The following is a 26,921-nucleotide window of genomic DNA, read 5'->3' as shown; positions in this document are numbered from 1 at the left end:
ATTTCTTCAGAGTTTCAACACATACTATTTCTGTGTGCTGGATTTTATGAGCCACCACAGTAATTTTATTTCTTTGAAAGAGGTTGCTGTGCTCTTCTTTTAAGAAATAATCCATCCATATCAAACACCACTGTGGGAAGCAAAAGGCTGTGAAGAACAGACCAAACCACCATACAATTATCACGTGCACACCTCACAAAGCACCATATCTAGTCTGGCTAAACAATCAAAAGACCATTTTAGTATTAATCAGAACTACCATAATATTTTTGGTTAAAGCCAGTTAAAATGAATTTATCCTACTGCCAGTGGCGTAGCGTGGCTTGTCAGCACCCGGGGCAAGGCAAGTAATTTGCACCCCCTAACCCGTGGATTTGCGCCCCCTAACCCTAACCCCCAGATGTTGCGCCTGGTGCGGCCGCCCCCCCTGCACCCCCCACGCTACGCCACTGCCTACTGCAGAAGACAAACTCTCACAATTAACACATGCTCTCCAAAGCTTCTTCACTTCTCAGCCTTGCAGGACTTCAAATTTCTTTTTTTGGCCCCCATTTGCAACCCCTCTGCAGCAATAAAACCAGGTTTATCATATCACCCGGGGAAGCCACAAACACCTGACAATCCACTTTCTGCCTTTAAACGAGAGTGGGGCGGGGGCGCGTTAGGTAGTTTCAGGCGTGTTTATCAAAATTCGGAAGATACTACTAAAATACTTCCGTGTTGCTTCCCCCAATTAAGTTTATCAACATGCTCGCAACTTATCAATAAAACATACCGACAGAAAACAGCAGAAACGCGCGCACCCTTCAAAATGCAATCCTAGATATATATACACACGCGACTACAGCTGGAGCCCTTCCGCCGCTGTCTTCTCTCGCTCTCTCTCTTTTTTTTAACAATGAATACAAACGGGGAGGTGGACCGAGAATACAAGCACCGGCCCCTTTCCCATTGGCTGAACGAATCACCTTCATTTGAATACTACGTTTTAAGTGGCTGTTTGGGAGAGGGGGGTGGGCTAATTCGGTAGCGAATCAAAACCGCCGGAATGCTGATCAGTGCTTGGAACTTTCGGAGTCGAAACTTTTGTTTTGTTGCGTTGTTTTATACATAATTAGCTCGGCGCCTCTTCATGTTTTGCGAGCCACGTTGCAGCGGCGCTGGGGATGTGATCGATTTCTTCCTCCCTCCTTCCCTCCCTTTGCAGCGTGAGCTCGCTTGGCCTTCGTGCCAAACCAGCGTCTCGCTGATGCTCCGAGTATTTTAAGTAATGGGAAAAGAAACGTGGAATCTACGCAAACGCAGCCACATGTGTTTTTGAGTCCCTGCGGAGTTCTCTGCCTCTGCTTTCGCCGTCACGGAAGCCTCTGCCTCGCTCTCTCGGCTTAGCACTCTTCAAAGGGTCGGCGCAATGTGTTTTGCAGATTGTTCAGGGAGCAGCAGCAAATGACGCCGCCTCTCCAGCCCCGCTCCGCCCCCCAACAAGGTGCATCTTAGTACCTTGGGGCAGTTAATTTATTTTGGCACCTTAAGCAGAAAAACAAAAATCCCATAAACACCTCTTCGCTTACCTGGCAGTAAAAACAAACGTCAAATTAAATAGCTAAACCATTTGCTGACCTTTCCCTGACACTCAAAATCAGCTGCCTTAGGCAACCGCCTCACTGTTTAATAATGGAAGGGCCAGCCATGATTATTCGTCTCCCCTGATCGCCTCCTTCCATCTTGCTCAGGCATCTAGTTCATGATCATCACCATCATGATCATCATCATTGCAAGAATGCTGTCCTCAGTCATTTTACATATTACCGTCTGGGGAGCTTATTATAAAACAGCAGTCCTAAAAATGCCACAAGGCTCTGGATTGTGTTTGCTGTTGTTGAGTGCACTATGATTGGAACACAGGAAGTAGTGTTATGCCTGGTGGTCAAACCACTGGTTCACCTAAGCTCAAGTATTGCCTCGGGGACTTGGGGTCCTCCTGATGTTGCCAGATTACAACTCTCTTCATCCCAGACGATTGACCATGCTGGCTGGAGCTGATGGGATTTGGAGTCCAACTGTATCTGGAGGGCCAGAGGTTTCCCATCCCAGTTCTAGCCTGACTGACAGCAGGTACAGGGGTTCAGATAATATTATTTACCGGCCTTATCTGAAAATGCTGGATCTACCAACTGAGAACATTCATATGCAAAGCATGTGAACTTCCCCTGCCTCTATGAGTTACCTGTGCATTGGTGTAGTTTTGACTCTGGACTAGGGTTTGTAAAACTCTGTATCCTGAAGAAGCTTATTGGGGATTTATTAAGAAGATGATAATCAGAATGGAGGACTAGATTTCCTTAATGGCTGCTGGCCAACTGCAGCTGATGTTCCCTTCAAAGGTGCAGCAGCAAGGGTGGCTGTGGTCCAAGGTGCCCTCTGAGCAGTGGCGTAGCGTGGGTTGTCAGCACCCGGGGCAAGGCAAGTAATTTGCGCCCCCTAACCCGTGGATTTGCGCCCCCTAACCCTAACCCCCAGATGTTGCGCCCGGTGCGGCCGGCCCCCCCCTGCACCCCCCACGCTACGCCACTGCCTCTGAGTTCAAGACGGGTGACAATAAGGCCCAAGAGACCCAGCTTATCATGCACCATGCAAACTGAGTATGCACACAAGAACACACATCAGAATTTGGTGTAGCTTTGGTTTTGCAGCAGACAGTCCAATCTGGAAATGAATCCCCAGAAGGTAGAGTTTCAAAGCCGCTGTCCTTATGTACAGACCAAGTAAGCTCTACAGCATAGAACTGAGACTATAAGGTTATATCCAAGGATAGTCATGCTCAGAACAGACCCATTGAAGTTCTATGCACAGCCAGGCTCAGAGGCTAACCTGTTCCTGTCCAGACCTGCAAAAACTTCCATTACCTGTGCCACACACCTATGCAGTAAAAGGCTGGGTGCAAACCAACTCAAACTACATCTGTCTCCCTTTGTTCCATTCATTTCCATTTCTCCTTGTTGCACCCAGTTGTTGTTTTGGCCTAGTGCAGTCTAATCCCAGCTTCACTTGTGGAAATGGTGCACCTGTCATTTCTAAACACACCCTTCGAGGGGGGAAAGGGGTCAACAGAAGACCCAGATTAGCCTTTCAAAATAGCAAATTACTAGCCCAATCAGAGCAGATGAGTGGAACAAACTGGGGCCTGCACCTGTGTGAGAGACTAAACAAAGTCACATTTGCAAAGGGAGGCCAGCACTTCCAGCCGCAGCCCCACATTCCTGCTCTCTCCAAGCTACCCTCTAAGGATGCTCAGAGGTATTTCTCACTAGCTTTCAAGCTGCAGCATTGGGCACCACATGCTAGAAGCAGTTTCTGAGATCTTGGTCACAGGCAGAAGATGTGAGTGTGGGTACCCTCAGTCCTGGGGGCCAAATCCTGCCCTCTGGTCCTCTCTGTCTGGCCCTTGCAACTCTTCCAAAACCACATCTGCTTTCACATATCCCCAAGTGTTGTTGTTTTTTTTGGCCTGATTGGAATGTGACCTTCAACTCTGATAAACCCCTCTTGCTTGTCTGGACGGAGGATAGAGAAGGGTGTGTGAGTGTGCACAGAATATAGCCTACTGTACAGAAGTAATGATAACAACAATAGCTTTCATTGCTTGACCCGTTTCTGCCTCTGGCCTCACCCACCACTGGCACGTGGCTTCCTGGAGGTTGCCCAGAAAGGAATGCAATCTTCTTATTGAAAAAAAATCTCCACAATTATATTACATAGATAATATGTTTGGTGCCAGTGAGATGGTGTTGAACTTCAAGCATGATCAGGGATGATAGGAGTTATGGTCCAACGACCTCTGGTGAGCACCCTGTTGGCTAGTCCGGGTGTGGACTATCTGCATAGAGTTGGAATATGAGGTCCTGGCATCCCCTTCCCAGGATGGAGAACCTGTAGTCACCCTTCAGGTGTTATGGGACTCCAAGTCCCATCATATCCCCACTCAGCATGGGCAATCAATGATCAGGGAGAATGGGAGTTGTATAGAATCATAGAATTGTAGAGTTGGAAGGGACCACAAGGGTCTTCTAGGCCAACTCCCTGCAATGCAGGAATCTCATCTAAAGCATCCATGACAGATGGCCATCCAACTTCTGCTTAAAAACCTCCAAGGAAGGAGAATTTGCCACCTTCCGAGGGAGACCATTGTAGCAATACCCAAAGGGACAAGCTTTCATGAATACTTGCATGGGCTGCATCCACTGAAATTAGACCTTTTCAATTTTCATAAAATCTGGGGTCCCTGCAAGCATGTCTGGAGCCTCCTTTCTCTCTTGCTCAGTCTACCTGCCCCCCAAGGTGGGACGATAGCCTCATGGAAGCTTTGGCTTCAATACTCTTGGCCATGTTGTTCTCGCTCTCCACATGGGGAAACTCACTAGAGCAAAGCCTGCGCATCTCTTCATTAGACCACCCAGCCACTGAAAGCTGCTCTTCCGCCCATCAAGAGGAAGGCTAATTCATTGCACATTCAAGCACATTTCTAATTGTGGGCGATTCCCAGATGGAGGCAGCCAACTGCAGACAGGCCTTTCAATCCTATGGTGTGGCTAAGTTGGCAACTGCTACACAAGAGGCAACGGTGACGTTGCTAGCTGGGGTCCTGCACTCCTGCAGCATCACTTGGACACACTGCGGCACAGACAGAGGGGCAGGGTGGGGGAAGTACAACCCTGGGACTACCAGAGGAAGAAGCGCACCCCCCTCCTGTCCCTGAGACCACCGGTGCCAAAGGCTTCAGGTCCAATACGAAGAGTGAAAACACAGTATGCATCTTTGGACCCAGAGATATTGGTCTAGTAGAGAGTAAGGGGTCTACTCATGAGTAAGCAATCCCTGATACTCCACTGCCAGCAGCTGTGGTTAGGGTGTGGTTTAGGAGGCCAGAGTATAAGCCTTCTTTGCAGGATCAGGCCCATGATCCATCTAGTCCAGGGGTAGGCAACCTAAGGCCCAGGGGCCGAATGCGGCCCAATCGCCTTCTGAATCTGGCCCACAGAGGGTCCGGGAATCAGCGTGTTTTTACATGAGTAGAATGTGTCCTTTTCTTTAAAATGCAACTCTGGGTTATTTGTGGGGCATAGGAATTCGTTCATTCCCTCCCCCCAAATATAGCACAGCCCCCCACAAGGTCTGAGGGACAGTGGACCGGCCCACATCTGAAAAAGGTTGCTGACCCCTGATCTAGTCCAGCATCCTGTTCTGGACAGTGGCCAACTAGATGTCTGTAGGGCATGCTATGTTCATGGCAGTTTGGCTGCCTGTATACTCATCTCACTCCTTGGGGGCTTCAGAAGAGGGAGTGCAGGAGACACATCTTTTTCCATAACCTCCTTCCACTATTTAACTTCTGGTGGAGAACTGCAATGAGCTCTGGATTAGCTAGAATCCGATTCTCCAGTGAGGTGGGAATAAGACTGACATCTTCAGCTCCCCATCAACTACAGCGGGTGCCTATTCAACTCAGGAATTATTTTGCTAGTGTAATTTCACATACAAGAGAGCAGCAGACTTTGGGCTCTCAAATATCAGCAGTGCCCTGCGAAACGCTAACATTTGGTACTCCCCCCTTCTACAACATCACTGCAGTGCCCAGTGCAGCTGAACTGGCCATGCTACCCTAAAACTGCCTCTGGAGGGACCCAGTCATGTAGAAGACCAGGATCTGAACTGAGGGTGCTCAACATGCCCTTAACTTTGCCCCCGCCTCTCTGCACCATTATAATTATGAGGGGCATTTAGAACAGTAGAGCTACAATATTGTCCGAAATTCACTAGGCTTTTGGCTAGGTCATCTAGCTTGAAGGAGTGATGTCATCTTCTGACCACTCATGTAACCCTGATACTGCTTTGTACTGTTGCCCTGTTTTGTTTTTATTGTTTGGAATAAAAATGATATTTTATATAAGAACTTCATTAGGCTGGCACGAGGAATCGAGTGAATAGCTCTCTTATCTTCATCCAGCTGCTGCAACTCAGGGCTAGGACTGCTTTCCCCCCGCAAACACTGGCATTTGACAGGAATCCTTTTAAGAATCGACATTTGAAATTTTCACCCCAATCTTGTATGATTCCAACAGAGGCAATGGCAAGCTAATGCCCTCCGGTTTCAGAGGATTATACACGGTTAAATAAAACAGTGAAAAAATAGGAGCACTGAGCTGTGGAATGTGACAGAACCAGACCATTACGAGTTACTCAGAAGTAGGGCAAACCCATTGATATTTCTTCATTTACCACCAAAACATCAGGCCTTTTTCCAACTCTGTTTCCATTCTCTTTGCTAGTTAACAACTTTGGGGTACAGAAAACACTTCAGAGGCTGTCCAAGAGCCAAACACTGCTGCTTTGCAGCAGCCAATAGCCAATAAGAAAAATATAAAAGACATCATTTACACCCCCCTATTAAAAGAAATAAACAGAGCAAGGGTTCTATAGCAACCTAGAAAGCAGATGTACTATAATTAAAAAGCAGAAATACTTCTGATTGTCACGAAAATGGTGCTTTTTGCATTTATCCATGCACCAGGAGTGGCCTAAATATTTAATCCTATGAGCTGCATACCAAAAATCCTCATATGATCGGGAGTCACAAGACACACACACAACTATGCCTCTTCACAGTCGGATGCAGTAATGCTTCTTAACACCAGTTGCTGAAAACCCCAGGAGGAGTGAGGGCGCTTGTGCCTGGATTCTGCTTGCAACTTTCTCACTGGCATCTGATTGGCCCCTGTGAGAACAGGATGCTGGAGTAGATGGACCACTGGTCTGATGCAACAGGCTCTTCTTATGTTCTCTCCTCTTCCCATCCCCACACTTATCCAAGAATCCCAAATATCTCACCAAAGAAGACGAAAAACAAGCTGCTTTAACAGTCAGACATTCCTACAGGCCTCCTGTGAGGGGCATTTTGGATACTTATGCTTGCTGTTTACAAATGTCTACGTACTATATCTTGCTTACATGAGTAAATTACTCCCCCAGTTCCTTGGTGCACTGTTTGTTACTTCTACAATACAACTCATAATTAAAAATGGCACAAGACCAAATGGGACAGATTAAGACAATCCAGCATGAACATGAAGGCTAGGTCTCTTGACTGATGTCAAAAAGGTATGAAACTTGGGGCAAGAATCCTGCACAAGGTATTCCACAACTGAAAAGCCTCTCTGACCTATTAAAAACTGATGTCTGAGTTTGCTTTTTTCCTCCTCCCTCTCATCTCCTTTTCCTTTTATGTTGGACCTTTTAAGCCCAAGCACAGGGATTTGTCTTGTGTAACTGATCTGAAAGCAGAGACTTTTTTTGTCCAAAAAGAGGTGGTGGTGCGTGCTTTAAAATAAGTAAATTATAACCACAGAAGGCAGGAGGACTCAGTTGATGAATACAGTGGTGCCCCGCAAGACGAATGCCTCGCAAGACGGAAAACCCGCTAGACGAAAGGGTTTTCCGTTTTTGAGCTGCTTCGCAAGACGATTTTCCCTATGGGCTTGCTTTGCAAGACGAAAACGTCTTGCGAGTGTTCCGATTTTTTTCCGCTCCCCCCCCCCTTTTCTAAGCCGCTAAGCCACTAATAGCCTTTTAGCCGCTAATCCGCTAAACCTTTAATAGCCGCTAAGCCTTTAATAGCGCTAATCCGCTAATCGGGTTGCTTCGCAAGACGAAAAAACCACTAGACGAAGAGACTCGCGGAACGGATTAATTTCGTCTTGCGAGGCACCACTGTATAAGGTTCACAGTCTCATATGGGAGAAGACTGTCCTTACATACCGTATTTTTCGCCCCATAAGACGCACCGGCCCATAAGACGCACCTAGTTTTTTGGGGGGAAATAAAGGAAAAATTTTTTATTTCCCCCCCCAGGTGTGCTGCGCTACACCAGGAGCTTGGGGCGTGCGGAGCTCAGCGCGCCCCAAGCTTCTGCGTGCAGGCAAGGTCTCCGCTAGCGTGGGAGAGCTGGGCGCCTCTCCCAGGGCTAGCGGACCCCTGCGCTAATCCAGAAGCTTGGGACGAGCTGAGGTCAGCGCGCCCCAAGCTTCTGCGTGCGCGCAAGCAGTCCGCTATCCTTGGGATAGCCGCGGGGCTCTCCCAGGGCTAGCGGATTGCTGCGCTACACCAGGAGCTTGGGGCGTGCTGAGCTCAGCGCGCCCCAAGCTTCTGCGTGCGCGCAAGCAGTCCGCTATCCTTGGGATAGCCGCGGGGCTCTCCCAGGGCTAGCGGATCGCTGCGCTACACCAGGAGCTTGGGGCGTGCTGAGCTCAGCGCGCCCCAAGCTTCTAGGTGCGCGCAAGCAGTCCGCTGCCGCCCTAAGCCTCGCGCACCCGGTGGGACCTCCTGCCGGGTGCGCGAGGCTTGCAGACACTCGCCCGAAGCAGGGAGAGCCCTCCGGAGGGCTCCCCGTGCTTCGGGCGACAGGCTGCCTCCCCAAGCCTCGCGCACCGGGCGGGACCTCCTGCCGGGTGCGCGAGGCTTGCAGACACTCGCCCGAAGCAGGGAGAGCCCTCCGGAGGGCTCCCCGTGCTTCGGGCGACGGGCTGCCGCCCCAAGCCTCGCGCACCGGGCGGGACCTCCTGCCGGGCGCGCGAGGCTTGCAGGCATTCGCCCGAAGCAGGGAGAGCCCTCCGGAGGGCTCCCCGTGCTTCGGGCGACGGGCTGCCGCCCCAAGCCTCGCGCACCGGGCGGGACCTCCTGCCGGGCGCGCGAGGCTTGCAGGCATTCGCCCGAAGCAGGGAAAGCCCTCCGGAGGGCTCCCCGTGCTTCGGGCGACGGGCTGCCGCCCCAAGCCTCGCGCACCGGGCGGGACCTCCTGCCGGGTGCACGAGGCTTGCAGACACTCGCCCGAAGCAGGGAGAGCCCTCCGGAGGGCTCCCCGTGCTTCGGGCGATGGGCTGCCTCCCCAAGCCTCGCGCACCGGGCGGGACCTCCTGCCGGGTGCGCGAGGCTTGCAGACACTCGCCCGAAGCAGGGAGAGCCCTCCGGAGGGCTCCCCGTGCTTCGGGCGACAGGCTGCCGCCCCAAGCCTCGCGCACCGGGCGGGACCTCCTGCCGGGCGCGCGAGGCTTGCAGGCATTCGCCCGAAGCAGGGAGAGCCCTCCGGAGGGCTCCCCGTGCTTCGGGCGACGGGCTGCCGCCCCAAGCCTCGCGCACCGGGTGGGACCTCCTGCCGGGCGCGCGAGGCTTGCAGGCATTCGCCCGAAGCAGGGAGAGCCCTCCGGAGGGCTCCCCGTGCTTCGGGCGACAGGCTGCCGCCCCAAGCCTTGCGCACCCGGTGGGACCTCCTGCCAGGCGCGCGAGGATTGCAGGCATTCGCCCCATAAGACGCACCCCGATTTCCCCTTCATTTTTGGAGGGGAAAAAGTGCGTCTTATGGGGCGAAAAATACGGTACCTGAGTGTCTCAGGTTTTAAAATGTGCGAAACCAGGACTTTTGAATTGTGCACAGAAACAGACCAGCACCCACTGCAGCAATTTAAAAACATGTTTCTTGAAGCCCTTTCCAGTTAGCGGCCAAGCAGCTGCATTTGAACTAAGCGAATCAAAGAATTGTGGAGTTGGAAGGGACCCTGAGGGTCATCTAGCCGAACCACCTTTAATGCAGGAATCTGAAGTCTCTGGACAGTCAAAGGCAGCTTTGTGTTTAATATATTGCAACCGTCTAATCTTGACGTTTTCATCCCCCCAAAAGTTTTTGATTTGAGTTTCCATTGAAATGAGGCTGTATTTTAATGTTGTATTTTAATCTTGTTTTTAAGTTGCATTTCAATCAATTTTATATTGGGTGTTAGCTGCCCTGAGCCTGGTCTTGGCTGGGGAGGGCGGGGTATAAATAAAATTTATTTTTATTATTATTATTATCAATAGGTTGCCAGAACACAGATAAGTGCAGTCAACCTTTCTATCTACATCTCATCCCACACTTAGGGCTCCAATGACAATGCCCGATCTATCAGTGGACCAAGAATGAACGCAATTCTTTAGAAGTGCTATTCCCACTAGAACAGGTTAAATATCGCCTCACCATTATGGGGGGGAGGGTTCATACGGAAGTCAGTCAGTGGGCAATGCAATGTTGCTGGCCCTTTCTAGCCCTGGCTCAATTAAAAAAACCACACGTCCCTTGTGAAAACTACTGCTGCAAATCTGGCTTCTATGATTTCAAAACATGCACGCTATATAAGCAATGAATTATCCTGCAATATTTAGACAGGCCTGTGAGGGTTGTCTTCAGCACATCCTTCTCTACGCACCATTATTTTTAAAAAATTGGTGCCTCCTCCAATTGAGAAACAGTGCTAATGAATACCAGCTACCACGTAGACTCGTAGTATCCAAAAAGCAAAGTAGAGCCTGATTTTTAACATGTTCAATGAACAGCTGTTTTGAGAATAACCTCCAAGGCAGTTCTAAAAGTTCAAAGGGGGAGACCCCAGTCTGTGCTGCTGCTACTCCACAAGAGGCAGACAACAGACGTCTGAGGGGCTCTGTCTGTATTGGTGGAGTGGACATATTGAAGCAAATGCCAGGTCATGACACATGAAATCCCAGCCTTTAGTAGCTGAAGAGATTACTTTCCTCCTAACACCACCCAGCTCCAGATAAGCAAGAAGCACTGTCCAGGATCTGAAGAACTATGCTACAAGATCTACAGACAGAAAAACATGGGCCTCGTGTTTTCCAGAAATCCTCCACCCCCATCAATGCATAGATATTCCATTTTTGAAATTCAGGGGAGATTCTGTAACTTTTTACATAACAGCACAGGGCCCGTTGTTAGGGGGAAAAAAGACTAAGAAAGGCAGTGTGGCGTTGCAGTTTTGAGCGCTGGATTAGGGCCTGGCCGACCAGGGATAGACTCCCCATTTAGCTATGAGGCTCACAGCGTGACTTTGGGCTGGTCAGTTTCTAAGCCTAACCTACCTCACAGGGTTCTTGCGAGGATAAAATGCGGAGGGGGATAAGATGTGTGTACACCATCTGGAGCTCCTTGGAGAAACGCTAAGATATAAATGTAGTGGTAGTAGTAATAGTAATAACAGCAGCAGCTGGAATACCCAAACTTACCCTCTTTGCCCTCCCCAGCACTTTCCTTTTGCTGCTACTGCTAGCTTCCTTTGGCTACCCCATTGATAAGATCCCCAGCCCCCTTGGCACTGCATTTAAGACAAGTTAAATAGCCACCTGTCATGGATACTTTAGTTGGAATTTCTGAATTGCAGGGGGTTGGACTAGAAGACCCTTGGGGTCCCTTCAAACTCTATGTTTCTAGGACTCTTAAGTTTCTGGTCACTTGGAGGACAGCAGGACTAGCTTTTTGTTGCATGGGTTAGCTTTAGTGGGTGTGAGTGTCTGTGCACGCTAAGTTTGATTTTGCTCTGCATTTACATATTAAGTCTAGATTTACAGTGGTACCTCGGGTTACATACACTTCAGGTTCCAGACTCCGCTAACCCAGAAATAGTACCTCTGGTTAAGAACTTTGCTTCAGGATGAGAACAGAAATTATGCTCCGGCGGCAGCAGGAGGCCCCATTAGCTAAAGCAGTGCTTCAGGTTAAGAATAGACCTCCGGAACGAATTAAGTACTTAACCCGGGGTACACTGTATTTCTTTAATAAATCCTATTTGAATTTATTAAGATGTTCTGTAATAATTTTTCCCCTCCAAATGTCTTGTATTTTGACCGTCACTGTTGTTTTATTAATTAAGCAAGATTTATATACCACTTAATCAAAAATATCTATCTCAGTGGTTTGCATGATGCTAATGCTGTGAGTGGCTTTGGGCATTGTGGGAAATGACACCAAAAATATCTTTGAAAAATCCCATCAGGTAAATGCAAACCCAGGGATGCAACTAAGCTAAAGTAGCGCTTGGATCCTGGCCATGCTATTTGTTTGGATGGAGCAACAGCCTTTGATCTGGGAGACCTGCTTTCCATCCCCTTCTCTGCTGTAGACTCACTGTCTGTGACCACAAGGAACTGTGTGTTTTCACATCTAAAATGAGAATAGCACAAATCTTTTATGAGGGTAAAGCAGAGAGTTACAAAGCCCTTTGTCGCAGATGCTCTATAAATAATAGTAGCCAGCAGATTCTCCTACAATCCAAGTGTCAGAAGAGTTCGTGAGAAATAAAGGCATACAAAGTTTCCTCCCAACAGACATTTATATAACAAAATAAAAAAATGATGCAGGCAGAAGAAAGAAGTTTGCCTGGGGCCTATGTGGTCACTCACTAAGCATTCATAGCACCAGAACTCCCAGTGAGGAAGGACACAGACCCTGGACTTCTATGCAGAAGTAACCATTTAACAGTTTAGCTGTTATCAATACTTGGGAAAAGTGCATCTGCTCTTTCTTTCTTTTGTGTGGGGAGTTACAGAGCAATGGGCCTACACACAACAATCACACTTGCTTAGTCAAAGTAGGCTGTTGTGCACAAAAATAATTTTACTTTTCCACAAAACAGGCCCAACACTCCTTGGCTCACGAACTAGTTTCAAGAAAGTTTTGCACTTCCACTGAAGCTCTGAATGAAACAGACATCGCTGACACAAAATGAGCTTTCCAAGTAAGCCAGAGCTCTCAAAACGTAGCAGGCTGTTTTCACTTCAGTCTTGGAAATGCCTCCCTTTGCCCGTCATTCTTCGGCGCAGGGTCTTGCTCGTCCGCCCTGTACTTGGCTTCTGGGCTTTCTTCCTTGATCCTTGGCTGTGTCTGGTCTGCCTTCCTTTGGTCTTTTTCTGGCTACGGGAATGCAGTGTGGCCGTGAGCGAAGAAATCCTGTAACGGGGAGGAGAACAAATAAATGAATTCCAGAGGCAAACCAGTTCCCAGTCTTCATTTATAAAACGCTTCAGCCCCAGCTACATTTCCCACACCCATTTCTTGCTTCAGCTGAAGTTAGGCAGTTAGGTTATTGCTGAAGTTAGGCAGATCTGGCCCTGTATGCTACCTAGATGGGGGATCACCTGGGAGAAGGCATAGCTCAGCGGTATGAGCATACAGCTGGCATGTGGAGGGTTGTGGGTTCAATTCCTGGCATCTCCAGGGATCTCAGCAGGTAAGACCCACACTCGAGACATGCTGCCACTGTAGATTGTACAAGGACCAACTGGCCTGACTCGATACATGGGATACATCATATGCTCTGAATGCCATATTCTAGCCACTCCTTGTAGAAAGAAAAGGGATAGCCAATGTGGCGCCCTCCAGTTGTTGTTGGAGCCCCAACCAACATAACCAATAGTCAAAGGTGACAGGAATAGGCAGTCCAACAACATTAAACCTCATCAGATGTCTCCCTTCTCTCTGCAACCTGCCAGAGTTTCCCCCTGTACCAGGAATATTAATCAGTCCTCTTTTCTCTCCTTAAGACCCTCCCCTTTCCCCCCAACCTCAGTCTAGGTAACTCTGACCTGCATAACCAGAGGCCTGTTGGACCAGGCCAAAGGCTCGTCTAGTCTTGCATCCTGCTTCCCCACAGTGGCAGCCCAACCAGATGCCCCTGGAAGACCGCAAGCAGGGCATGAGGGCAACAATCTTCTCTTGCTATTGCTTCCTGCTTACTGGTATCCAGACACATGCTGTGTCTGGTTCTGGAGGTGGTATAGAGGCATTACTAACAGCCACTGATAGCCTTGTTCTCTGTGAATTGCTCTTATTGCATTTGAAAGCCATCTAAGTAGGTGGCCATTGCCACATCTCATGCAAGCCATTTCTGCAGGCTAACCCAAACTTTGCCAAGCTGGTCCTCTCGATATGTTTTGGACTGCAACTCCCATCAGCCCCAGCAGCATCTGATGTCATAGGACAGCGGCCCAGTCAACAGCCTGGGTCAAAAGGCTTGGCTAGATCCAGTCCCCCACCTTGACAACCTCTTTCGTCGAGTGCTAATCCTAAGGAAACCCATTGCAATGTGACAGCAAATTGATGCAGGAATGGAAAAGGTCTTCAGAGGAACCAAAACCTAACCAAACAAACATACACACATGTTCGGGATAAAGGCAAAACTCCAAAACAACAACAACACCCATTCCCAATGAAGAATGAGCATGATCAGTGGGCACAGAACATTGGCTGACTATTTTGGACAGGATGTGGGAGAGGGAGGAATGTGAACCAGGCTTCCTGGAACCCTGAACTGGAGCTCTGCACACAGCAAGACCTTTTAAACATGCACTTGCTAACATACAGTATTTCAAAAGGATAGATTACAACACAAACGATGTCATTAATGGTGGAATAAAAACATTCTCATATGAACACGTGTGATGCAGATAGCTGCTTGGACAACAATAGTTTTTTCCTTGCCTCCTAAAAATTTAGAAAGCGAGTGAATGGTGCTGAGACAAGGCAGAGAATGCCCTCTTGTGGTGCAGCATGGTTATCAACCCTTTTTGCTACGTAATGGTATTTCAGCATTGAACCCATGTTGCATTTAACAACACAGTAGCCACTGGTGACCAGGAATTCCATGCAGGTGAGTGAGTGGGATGGTTGAGGAGAGGCAAATCTCTCCATTCCTCCTCCAGCACTCTGCTTGGTTTCTGGGCTGGTTGCAGAGGAAGGCAAGACAGTACATTTGCATTGTCCTCTCTGCACCACTGTTTGCTAGAAGGCTTTGCTTTCCTTTTTTCTTAACCAGGCTGTGAAAAGTTACAACCTTGCACTTCCACAGCGGCCCCAGAAGCTGGCATTTCTCCTCTGTGCCCACCAGCATGGAGGCAGTTTTGGGTAACTAACAGTGCAAACCTAACTATTTCTACCCAGGAGTAAGTCGTATCTAGCTCAATGGGGCTCAAATCCAAGGTAAGTAGGATTGCAACGTAACTTATTTACAAGGCTGTCCTTAAGACTCAAGGTCCTTGGCACACCGCTGACATTCAAGATAGTTTGTTCACAGATCGGCTTGTGAGTGGGCGAAAAAGAGCAAGGGGGAGGGTCTCTTCCAACCCCAGAATTATCTCTCTGAGGGAGAGCAAACCCCTATAGCCCTGCAGTTATGTAAGAGGAGTCCTGGTGGATGAGAATTAAAGCCCATCTAGTCCAGCATCTGATTCTCACAGAAGCAAACCAGATCCCTATGGGAAGCCCATCAGCAAGGCATGAGTGCAATTAACTAGAATACAGAGGCATGGGGCCTCTGATACTGAGCTCACATCAGCCCCAACCAGCATAGCTAATGGTCAGGGATGAAATGAGTTGCATTCCAGCAGCACTTGGGAGAGCCACAGATGTTCTGAACTTGGTTTTGAAGGTTAAAAGGTGAGGGTTAACCAATCATAACTACCTCTGAGACAGGAAAGGATCTCTAGATTTCTTAGGAAAGATGCATGTAGGTTTGCTTGAAGCATCTTCGTCTTTTTTTTCCATTCCAGCATCTTCTCCCTAAAAAAAATAAAAAAGAGGCATATGAGCCACACAGAAATCTAGGCACAGCTAGTGTAAACATATATGAACCCGGGTCAATTTGACAAGTAACTTACTTACTAAGCTAGTTTCAAAATCAGCTATTGCATCAGACTTGTCTTCTTTTGTAGGGTAAATCGCACATATTCATGAAGTGTGGTGGCTATCAGTGTGACCTATGACTCAGGAAGTCTCAGCTTAAATCAAGGATACCATGTGCAGTTATGCAAGCTCCCATCACCATCTCTAATACTGGCCTGTCATACAGTGCTATTGTGGGTATTAATGAGATCTAGGATGTTAAATCCTTCAAATACACGGAGCACCGTATGTGACAGTCAGGATGCAGGACCAGGGAGATCCAGGAACAGATCCTCACTCCATCATTTTATTCTAGCCTACATTAGAGAATGTGAAGCCATGTGTTTAAATAAAGATCTATTTTTTTATTTTGAAGAAACAATTCTGATCAAAAGCAGATTTGACTGAACAGCACAGAGCTTGTGCTGGGCTTTGAAAAAGCAGCTTGTGGGAATCTGGCTGATACCAAAAGAGGCAAGGACTCAGCACAGAAAATGCTCCTCCCTCCAGCTGTTCACGTTTATCCCAAGTGACTAATATTGAGGATTTCCCTTGTCAAGCACTGCAGGAGTTGCAAAGCATATGGCAAGAGACGCTTATATTGAACTTCTCCAAGTACCACTTTGAACAGAGACACGGTTCCTACTTAGCAATAGCATATTCTCTTGAGAAACGGTCGGCCCTGAAAAATGCTTAGATGGCTTTTCTATCTTACAAGACGTCTCATGAAATGAAACATTTTCAAATTTGGCTGGTTCAGAGGTTCAGTCTTCAAAAACGCAAATGTGAAGCTCCATGGAAATTAAGTCCAACTACAAGGTCCAAACTGAATGCATATTCTTCCACCCTAATGCCTTCTCTATGCTGAATTTTAGGCTGCAGGCTCCTTGGGGCAGCAACCTTTTTTCGTGGCACACACATGGGATTGTTAAATAATTTAAGAGAGATGCCAGACCTAAACTCCAGTAGTTAGTTAATCAACAAATATACACCTGTAGAAAAAAATAGAATTGGGCTGAACATACAAGCTTGCAGAGAGGAATTACCTCGTTGGTGCTTAGTCCCACCAGACGTGCTCCTGAGAGGTCCAAGTCACTGATTGTAGTAACAGTGACTGTGTGGTTTGGGTGGTCATAGCTCACAGACTCCGTTTGGGATGTTACCAGTTGCTCTAGTTCATCAGCTTCCTCTGGGAAGATTAAATAAGGAACCCAAAGAAATCACAAGTGTCAAAACAGTTTCTTCAACGTAAAGGATGGAGAATTTAGGGCAGAAACTCTTCTGAGTTTGAACTTCTCAGACAAACTGCTACATATTCTATTTCTTCATACACACAGGCGCTTGAGACTCCCAACTACTTTTTGTTGTAACTAGATGATTTCTGCCATGGTTTTTAGAATTCTAATGAACTATACCAATACGCTCCAGGTGATTTGAACCACAAATCCCATCAGCCACTCAAGAGGGCTGATCTTTGCTAGCATTCCTGCAACGTCATACAATAACTATCCTTCTAAATGTGGAGGAGAGGGAAAGTCCATCAGTAACACATAACCAAAAAGATGCACAAAATGAGCCGCTATCTCCACAGTCTTGACATTTGTAAATTCCCTTGCGACAGATGTAAAAGGGGATTAAATAACAATACATTAAATAACAACACAGACAACTTTAACAGTTACACCTTCAGAAAGGACACGTACCCAAGGCTTCTTCTCTCTCTTTCAACATCTTCATGTATTCTTTGTGCCTCTAAAAACAAAGAAATGCCCCAAATAATTAGAATGCTTTCAGATAAACAGTTGCTTGGTCTCATCCGAGACATCGGCCAAAATCCCAGAAGCCAGAACTTGCACACTGTGAGGGTTTGATTAGCTGCTTGTGCGTGAAAACGTGCTCCCTCAGAGTTTGTGCGCCCCCACAAACCTCCGTGTGTGACGGAGCTCCTCAGACATGTCTGCTCTAGTCACTAGTAGAGTCCGACAGTGGCTGTCTGCGGAAGCGTTTCCAACAAAGAAGTTCCTTAACGGAAACGCGTCTCCTGGACTCACGGCGTGACAGTTTCCTGCGAGGTATGGGTCTCCCTATGGGAGACTCCGATACCTCCCCACTGTTTTCGCTGGAAGCCTCCCTGAGCCCTCCCTCCTGCTCGCATTCCCTCAGAGACCCACTCCTCCCCCTGCTGGTCCCTGCTTCAGCAGTTGAGTCTCTTTCATCCTGCCTGAGTCCCTCCACCACCTGATGCTCTGATGGCAGTTCCCTGACATCCACCTCCCCTCCAGGGCCCCCCTCACCCCCTCCCAATTCCTCCCCCCTGGGAGGTGAAGGGCTAAAACCCCGAAACGAATCTTCCTCATCTTCTGACGTCTCGAACAATTCTCTCCATCGATCGTCGTCCTGGCCAGCTGAATCCTCCTCCTCTTCAGAATCTGGGAACCCCTCCAACTCCTCTTCCTCGTCGGTGGTGGCAAAGTATTCCCTTCGGAACCTCGCTACAGGCTGAGGTTTACGTGGGAACCTCTGATGAAAAGTCTCTATTAAAACCTCGTCATTGACATCCTCTGCCCTAACCCAGGTGTTTTCCGACTCCGGTTCCCCTTCCCACATTACCAAATACTCTACTTGATCTCCCTTCCACCTGGAATCGAGGATCTCCGCTACATGGTAGCTGTGTTCCTTCTCCTCCATTGCTGGTCCCCTAGTGACCCTCCCCTCACTGTCTCCTCTATACGGTGACAGCAACGACCTGTGAAAAACTGGGTGCAGCTTCATGTGGTTCGGTAACCGGAGCCTGAAAGCCACTGGATTGACCTGCTGTATGACTTCAAACGGACCCAGCCTTTTGGGTCTTAATTTCTTACAACCTCCTTTGAATGGCAACCCTTGGGTTGACAGCCACACCTGGTCCCCCACCCTGATGCTTTCACCTTCCCTTCTGTTTTTGTCTGCTTGCCTCTTATATTCCTCCTTAGCCCTGTTTAAGTTGAGTTGGAGCTGGCGATGGATCGCTTCCATTTCTTCCACGAACTGTTCTGCAGCTGGAACGCTCCAGTTCTCCCCCTCCCCCCCTGGGAAGGCTCTGGGATGGCACCCGTGATTAGCCAAAAAGGGGCTCATCCCCGTGGACACGTTCTCTGCATTGTTGTAGGCAAATTCTGCCAACGCCAGCTTCTCCACCCAATCATTCTCTCTGTCATTAACATAACACCTCAAATATTGTTGGAGAACCCCATTTGCTCTTTCCGCCTGCCCGTTGGTTTCAGGATGACGGGCCGTCGAGAAATTAACCTCTACATGCAGTAAGCTCATGAGCTTCCTCCAGAACCTGGAAGTAAATTGTTTCCCTCGGTCTGAAACCACCCTCAAGGGGGCGCCATGCAACCTAAACACATTCTCTACAAACAATTTGGCGGTTTCTTCTGCTGTAACCGCATGTGAGCAGGCTATGAAGTGGGCCATTTTAGTTAACAGGTCTACTACAACCATGATGGCTGTTTTCCCTCTAGACCTTGGCAGATCAGTCATGAAATCTATTGCCACTGCTTCCCACGGTCTCTCAGGTGTGGGCAGTGGTTCTAATAAACCAGCCGGCGCCTGCCTCTCCCCCTTGGCTCTTTGGCATTGTTCACACCCTCTCACATACTCCCGCACATCTTCCCTGACCTTGGGCCACCAAAATTCCCTGGTAACCAGCCACATGGTTTTGTGTTGCCCAAAGTGCCCTGCTGTGGGGCTATCGTGCAGCTGCTTGAGTACTTTCTCCCTCAATTCCCCTTCAGGTATATATAACGCTCCCTTATAATACAATGCCCCATTTCTCTCCTCAAAACCACCGGGTTTGTCTTCCTCCCCTCTGAGATCCCTGAGTTTCCCCTGGGCGTATGCATCCTGCACCGTACCCTCTACCAATTCCCTTTGCCCCACCAAAGTCGCCCCACACACCCAGCGGTCCTCTGGAATGATATGGGTTTCTTCGGGTGCTCCCTCCCCCTCCAAATATTCAGGCTTGCGTGAGAGAGCGTCCGCCCTAACATTCTCTGGGCCTGGCACATAACAAATCTCAAAGTTAAATTTGGAGAACTCTTGGGCCCATCTCAACTGCCTTTGGTTGAGCACTCGCGCCGTTCTCCAGTACTCTAGATTTTTATGGTCCGTGCACACTTGCACTTTATGTTGTGCACCAACTAGCAGATGCCTCCATCTCCGGAACGCCTCATGAATAGCAAGCAGTTCTCGGTCGTACACCGTGTAGTTCCTCTCGGATTTGTTCAGCTTCCGCGAGAAGAAGGCACACGGACGCCACTCCGACTCCTCCTTCCCCGGCTGCAGAAGAAGCACCGCCCCTATGGCTCTGTCAGATGCGTCTGTTTCAACCCTTAGCTTCTTTCGTAAATCCACATGCAGAAGTTGTTCTTCAGAGGCGAAGGCCCTTTTCAGTTCCTCAAACGCTCGCCCCGCCTCCGCCGTCCATACAAACTTCTTCTTACTGCTGAGACAGTCAGTGATGGGCGCCGTCAGATGGGCGAAGTTGCGGATGAACTTACGATAAAAGTTTCCAAACCCTAGGAACCTCTGCACATCCTTCTTGGTTTTGGGTGTTTTCCATTCCAGCACTGCCTGTACCTTGCCGGGATCCATGGCCAATCCCTTGTCTGACAGGCGGTACCCCAGGAATTCCACCTCCTTGGTATGGAACCGACACTTCTCCAGTTTGACCCACAGCCTGTTGGCTTGCAGTCTGCTCAACACTTCTCTGACGTCTCTCACATGTTGCTCCTCATTCTCAGAATACACCAACACATCATCTAGAAAGGCAACGCAATTCTTGTAGAGCAAAGGGCCCAGCACGTGGTTCATAAAAGATTGAAAACACGCGGAGCCTGCTTGTAATCCAAATGGCATAACGAGGTATTCAAACGCCCCCAAAGGGGTAAACATGGTGGTTTTCCATTCATCCCCTTTCCTTATGCGTATCAGGTTGTACGCCCCCCTTAGATCCAGCTTTGTGAAAATCTTTCCCTTCCTCACCATGGTCAAAATATCATCAATTCTGGGCATAGGGAACGCCACCGGTTCAGTCACTGCATTCAGCCGCCTAAAATCACATACAAGTCTCGGCTTGTCCGCATTTTTTTTGTCCACAAAGAACACTGGGCTCCCCCCTGCTGCTTTGGACTCTCTGATGAAGCCTCTCTTCAGGTTCTTGTCAATGAACCCTCGCAACTCCTGCATTTCCCTGTCTGACATGGCATACAACTTGCCCACGGGAAGCTGTGCTCCAGGGAGTAAATTGATCTGACAATCAAAGGGTCTATGAGGTGGTAGTTGGTCAGCTTCCTTCTCGCTGAACACGTCGCTGAGATCTGCATACTGTGGTGGTACCTTCACCTTTCCCATTACTTCAGTCCCTGCTAGGGTGGCTTGGGCCCCTACTGAACCCTTCTCCCCTTTGCAGTGTTCTAGGCAATGTGCTGAACCAAAGGACACCACTCTTTGATGCCAGCCAACCAGCGGATCATGTAGAGCTAGCCAGCTCATTCCCAAAATAATGGGAGCGCCTCCCAGGGTGGCCACATTAAACGCTATCAGTTCTGTGTGCCTTGCCACCCTCATTATCATTGGGACAGTCTGCAAGCGGACTCCTCCTCCCAACAACTCCCTGCCATCAATCGTGGTCACCTGCAGGGGGTTGCTTAAAGGGATGGTCTGTATCTGGTGTTCAGCAACAAACTCCTTGCTCATAAAATTGCAGGAGCTGCCTGAGTCCAATAGCGCCTTTATTTTTAGGGGGTGCCCATTCTGCAGCTCTAGCGACACTTCAATCACTAGAGCAGGTCGAGGAGCTTCTGGCACGGGCACTTTCACTGCTCTTTGGCCTGGCTGCAGTGCCCCAATTGTGGCAACCAGGCGTTGGCTTTTACCTGCTCCGCTCCCCCTTCTTCTCCCCCCTCAACAGCTCCCACCATCCCTTGCCATTCCTTCCTCTGGGGGCAGACTCTGGCAAAGTGGCCTGGCTGTTGGCAGAGATAGCATTTCCGGGGGCCCTTTCCCTCCTTCTTAGCTCCCTCGCTGGTTTTTGAAAATGCGCGCGCGCGCGCTGTTCCGATTTCCATCGGCTCTGCCGGCGGGAAAGCTGGCTCAGGAATGTCTGGAATGCGGAACTCCTTCCAACGTTCCCCTCTCCCTTCCCGCCTCTCCAAGGCTCTTGCCTCCTGCCGCGCTCCTATGGTCAGCGCAGATTTGGTCAGCTGATCCATAGACTCCGCCCTGGGGCTCCGTGCCAGCTCGTCTTTCACCCCCGAAGAAAGACCTTCTTCAAATAGCATTTGAACGGGTGCCGCCGATAAATCCCAACTCAGTCTGTGAATCAGCATGGTAAACTCAGTCCAATATTCACGGACAGATCGACTCCCCTGCTTACAAGCCATTAGCTGTCTGCGCACCACCCCTTCCTCAATATCGCTGGAAAACATGATATCCATTGCACGAAAGAACTTCATTGTGTCCTTTAGTATGTCATTGTGCGTTGCCATTAGGGGTCGCACCCAGTCTCTAGCCCCTTTCTCAAGATGCCCAATTACAAAAGCAACTCGCGATTCCTCATCAGGGAACTCATCGAACTGCACATTAAGGGCATATTGCATCTCTGTCCTAAAAGCATGGTAGTCCTTGGGGTCCCCCCCAAATTTCTGCACCAATCCTGGTACCTTTCTGGGGAATTGAGTGGCTCTCCCCTTCTTGTCTGCATCCTGAGCCCTTCTCTCCTCCAGCCTCGCCGTCTGCAGGGCCAGTTGAACCTCCAACGCTCGGTATCTATCTTCCAAGCTTGGACCAGCTCCAGCCCCTGCTCCTCCGGTTCCGGTTGGTTCGCTCATGATGCCTTCTCTTGCACAGGCAGCGTACAAAGACTGTCGGACTGCTGTGAGGGTTTGATTAGCTGCTTGTGCGTGAAAACGTGCTCCCTCAGAGTTTGTGCGCCCCCACAAACCTCCGTGTGTGACGGAGCTCCTCAGACATGTCTGCTCTAGTCACTAGTAGAGTCCGACAGTGGCTGTCTGCGGAAGCGTTTCCAACAAAGAAGTTCCTTAACGGAAACGCGTCTCCTGGACTCACGGCGTGACAGTTTCCTGCGAGGTATGGGTCTCCCTATGGGAGACTCCGATACCTCCCCACTGTTTTCGCTGGAAGCCTCCCTGAGCCCTCCCTCCTGCTCGCATTCCCTCAGAGACCCACTCCTCCCCCTGCTGGTCCCTGCTTCAGCAGTTGAGTCTCTTTCATCCTGCCTGAGTCCCTCCACCACCTGATGCTCTGATGGCAGTTCCCTGACACACACCTTCTCCTTTGGAGCCAAGTAGTAAGTCAGCAGCTACCTGGGGAAATTCCAGCATTTAGTTTCTCAGATAACAACACTGTGTCCATCAAGCCTGCAATCCCAGGGTTGTTGCTTTTTTTACTGTGGAGTAAACAAACACAACCTAGCTGTTCGAAAGCACGTCAAAGTGCAAGTAAATAGGTACCGCTCTGGTGGGAAGGTAAACGGCGTTTCCGTGGGCTGCTCTGGTTAGCCAGAAGCGGCTTAGTCATGCTGGCCACAGGACCCGGAAGCTGTATGCCGGCTCCCTCGGCCAATAAAGAGAGATGAGCACTGCAACCCCAGAGTCGGTCACGACTGGACCTAATGGTCAGGGGTCCCTTTACCTTTACCTTTAAACAAACACAGGTCTGGGCTGCATGTCTAGAATGAGATGATGAGTAGGAAAGACAGGGAGGAATAGGTTGTCAGGATAGTGAACAAGTGCAATTTTGCATACTCTTGTGTGGTGTTAAAGGGCACGAAGGGAAAATGGAAGGCAGGCTTCTGAGAAGTAGGACTGAAAGGAGACTCGAGGTTATGACCAAGTCAAAATAGAAGGAGAGCAAGCCTAGAAAGAGACCTTTGGAAGAGCCATGAGGATCAGGGTGCGATAAACAACAAGGGATGTAGCCCAGTTGCAGAGTATCTGCTTTACATGCTGACGTTCCCATGTGCAATCCTGGGCATCTTCAGATAAGGATGGGACAGAACCCTATTCTGAAACCCTCAAGAGCTGCTACCAGTCCATGTAGACAATACTGACCTAACCGGACCAATAGTCTGGCTCAGTATTAGGCAGCTCCCTAAATGATCTTTTGGGGGCCAAACCACTCATTGAGAAATCCTGTTTGTCAGGCTATTCTGTTGGTCATAGGCTCCCAGCAGGGATAGGAAACCTGGGGCCCCCAAACAATGCTGGACTCCAACTCCCATCAGGTCTGGCCATCAGTCAGGGATGATGGGAGTTGTAGCCTGGCAACATCTAGAGGGCCACAAATTTCTTGGCAAAAACCGTTTCTGACCAGGAGGAAACTCTAAGGAAACTCATTCAATAGTTCCTAAGCAACCATTGCTTCACTGTAGCTTCACGAACCATGCAGCATTACTTAATACAGTGACACTTCATCAGATAATTGGAAAAGCTGACAAAGGTCTGATATTTTATTATGTTTGCTTTTTGCTTTGAAAATACACCCCCCCCCCCGGGAATATATACCTCTTCCTTCATCTTCTTTTGCTCATCTTTCAGTTTGCGTTTTATCTCCTCCACAGCCGCTTTCCTCCTTTCAACCTTACGCTTGTGGAACCCGGTCAAGTAATCCCTGGGAAGAGTAAATATACCAAAAAGCAAGTTAGAGACAGTGGAAGAACAACTATCCCCTAGCAGCTCAAAAGCCATCTTTCTCAATCACAACCACCTCATAAAGCCACAAACAGCAAAAAACCATCAGCATCATGGGCTAAGCTCCTTTTGTAGGGTTTGGCGCACACATGCAGCAGAATAAGGAGCTACAATCTGGACAGGGATAGCCTAACTTCTGTTATCTACGCTCTGGTAACCTCTAGGTTAGATTACTGCAACACATTATACATAGGGCTGCCCCTGAAGGTGGGTAGTTATTCACAGGGACAAGACGGTTTGAGCATATTACAGTGGTACCTCAGGTTACTGATGCTTCAGGTTACAGACTCCACTAACCCAGAAATAGTACCTCGGGTTAAGAACTTTGCTTCAGGATGAGAACAGAAATCGTGCAGCGGCAGGCCCCATTAGCTAAAGTGGTATCTCAGGTTAAGAACGGACCTCCAGAATGAATTAAGTTCTTAACCCAAGGTACCACTGTACACTGCTCCTGGGTCGACAGCACTGGCTGCCAATTTGTTTCTGGGCCCAATTCAAAGGGCTGGTTTTGACCTATACAACCTTGAAACGACTCAGGACCACCTCTCCCAATATGAACTGACTGTATGCGGCCCTTCTTCGTATGCTTCCTCCCAGAGAGGTCTGGAGGGTGGCAACACAAGAGTGGGCCTTTTCTGCTGTGGCTCCCCATTTGGGGAACGCTCTCCCCAGGGAGGCTTGCCTGGCACATTCATTAAAAAACATTTAGGCGCCAGGCAAAAACATTCCTCTTCTCCCAGGCCTTTGGCTAATTACACAACCTATGACCTTTCAAACTGTATGAGAGGATTAATGTTTTGTTTGTTTGTTACTCTGGTATGCTTGTGGTTTTATGTTGTACACTGGGGAATCTGAGCAGTATAGAAATTCAGTAAATACATAAAATAGGCAGAATGGACTTTACAGTATTATAAAACTCAGTCCAGCTATCTGCCGGTTATACACCTTTAGGAACCAGGCAAACCCGTTGCTTTTTAACTAGGCCTTTGGTTGATCTTATTGACACCCAACACCCTTTTAGAACGTGGCTGGGGATGGGGTATTGGGTTACTGCTTTTGGTTTGATTTTTATATGTTATGGTTTTGTTGTGAACTGCCCTGAGACCTCCGGGTATAGGGCAGTGTATAAGTTGAATAAATAATAATAATTATACTTGTTTGCCGAACATGCTCCATTTTGAGTGCCACACTTCCGATTTGAGTGTTACGCTGAGGTCTGTTTTTGCTATTTGTTTTTGCAGCTTTTTTGTTTTGTTTTTGTGACTGTGTGGAATCCAGATTAATTGATTGTGTGACTGCAGTACATTGTTTATTGCTTTAATTTTATGGATCAATGGTCTCGTTAGATAGTAAAATTCATGTTAAATTGCTGCTTTAGGTTCAGGTGGTAGCCGTGTTGGTCTGATGCAGTCGAAATATATATATATAAAAAATAAAAATTATTCAGTAGCACCTTAGAGACCAACTAAGTTTGCTCTTGGTATAAGCTTTCGTGTGCATGCATTAGAGTTGGTCTCTAAGGTGATGCTGGACAGTTCTGCTGCTTTAGGGTTTGTTTTTAAAAGTCTGGAATGGATTAATCCATTTTGCATTACTTTCTATGGGAAAGCGCGCCTTAGTTTGGGAACGCTTTGGTCTTGGAACGGATTTCTGGAACGGATTAAGTTTGAGAACCAAGGTACCGCTGTATATGTATGTGTTTCCCTCGCCCCGTTGAAGCACACGCCACTGCATCCCCGTCCCGCTGCACGTGTGAACAAGACCCTCGGATCGCAGTGCTCGCGCGGTTTGCTTCCGAGGGTTTCGCAGCTGCCCTCCGGGCGCGAAACCCCGCTGCCTCCCGCGGCGAGAGGCACTTCTGGATGGGAGACCTCGTGCAGGGAAGCCGCGCCCGTCGCCTCGCGCGGGGAGGGAGAAGCAGCTTGCCGCCCGGCCGCCCGCTTCGCCTGCACTCACCGCCGGTTCTCCTCGTCGAAAGTGACGACCCTGCGAAGCGCCGCCGCGCGACACTCCCGCTTCTGCTTCTTCTTGCGGCCCATGCTGGGCTCCGGAGGCCGAGGCGCGCTTCTTCCGGGGCCGGAGCCTCGACGCCGCCTCTTCCGCCTGGGTCTTGCTGCTGGGCCCTTCCTCCAGCGAGCACAACCGACTGGCGGCGCCCGGCTGCCTCTTCAGGAGGCGTGTCGCTCCCCAAGCCTTGCATTAAGAGAAAGAAAGAAAAAGCAATGCAGACTGTGTGCACGCGGCATATTCGAATTACGTCCCCCTCTCCACCGCTTCAAAGAATTCTGGGCGCTGATATTAATATTGGACTAAGTTTAGTTATGATTTGTGTTTGTTTGTTTGTTTGTTTGTTTAAAAATGTGTAAAATTAATAAAAAAATTGGAAAAAAAGAATTCTGGGCGCTGTAGTTTGATAGGTAGAGCAGCTGGAGACTCTTCATTTTAGGGTTATGGGTTTGAGCCTCATAGGTTGACTAAAAGATTCCTGCACAGCTAGGGGTTGGACTAGATGGCCCACGGGGTCCCTTGCAACTCTACCATTCTAGGATTCTAAGGGGCAAACTATATAGTGTCCAGAATTGTCTTGAAGGGGAAAATGCACCGAGAATCTGCTCTCAAGAGTTACAGTGCAG

General features: G+C 48.9%; 2 protein-coding genes and 1 long non-coding RNA gene across 5 annotated transcripts in view; 1 reads left to right on the top strand and 2 right to left on the bottom strand.

The window, feature by feature from the left end:
* Positions 1–875, bottom strand: part of TRIOBP (TRIO and F-actin binding protein) — a 65,717-nt gene extending 64,842 nt beyond the window's left edge. Inside the window, exon 1 of one of the 3 annotated variants that reach the window (XM_081211090.1) lies at positions 838–875. The gene's annotated coding sequence lies outside the window, so the exon portion shown is untranslated. Of the gene's footprint in view, positions 1–775 lie in introns of all 3 variants that reach the window. The other 2 variants (XM_081211089.1, XM_081211091.1) reach the window with 2 other exon arrangements.
* An 8,583-nt stretch (positions 876–9,458) lies between these two features.
* On the top strand, positions 9,459–12,536 carry LOC308596282. Its single transcript, XR_014012439.1, has 2 exons — positions 9,459–9,708; positions 9,904–12,536. It is a non-coding gene; the product is annotated as an uncharacterized lncRNA (long non-coding RNA).
* NOL12 (nucleolar protein 12) lies at positions 12,188–26,402 on the bottom strand. The gene is made up of 6 exons (XM_081211146.1): positions 26,245–26,402; positions 24,103–24,208; positions 17,236–17,284; positions 16,579–16,721; positions 15,333–15,430; positions 12,188–12,823 (listed from the first exon to the last, which is right to left on the bottom strand). The coding sequence occupies exons 1-6, from the start codon at positions 26,325–26,327 to the stop codon at positions 12,652–12,654; spliced, it is 651 nt and encodes a 216-aa protein (XP_081067272.1). The 5' UTR covers positions 26,328–26,402; the 3' UTR covers positions 12,188–12,651.
* Between the last annotated feature and the right edge of the window lie 519 nt (positions 26,403–26,921).

The sequence above is a fragment of the Podarcis bocagei genome (genome assembly GCF_964188305.1).
Source record: "Podarcis bocagei genome assembly, chromosome: 10".
NCBI classification, from domain to species: Eukaryota; Metazoa; Chordata; class Lepidosauria; order Squamata; family Lacertidae; genus Podarcis; species Podarcis bocagei.
This window is presented reverse-complemented; position numbering and strand designations above follow the sequence as displayed.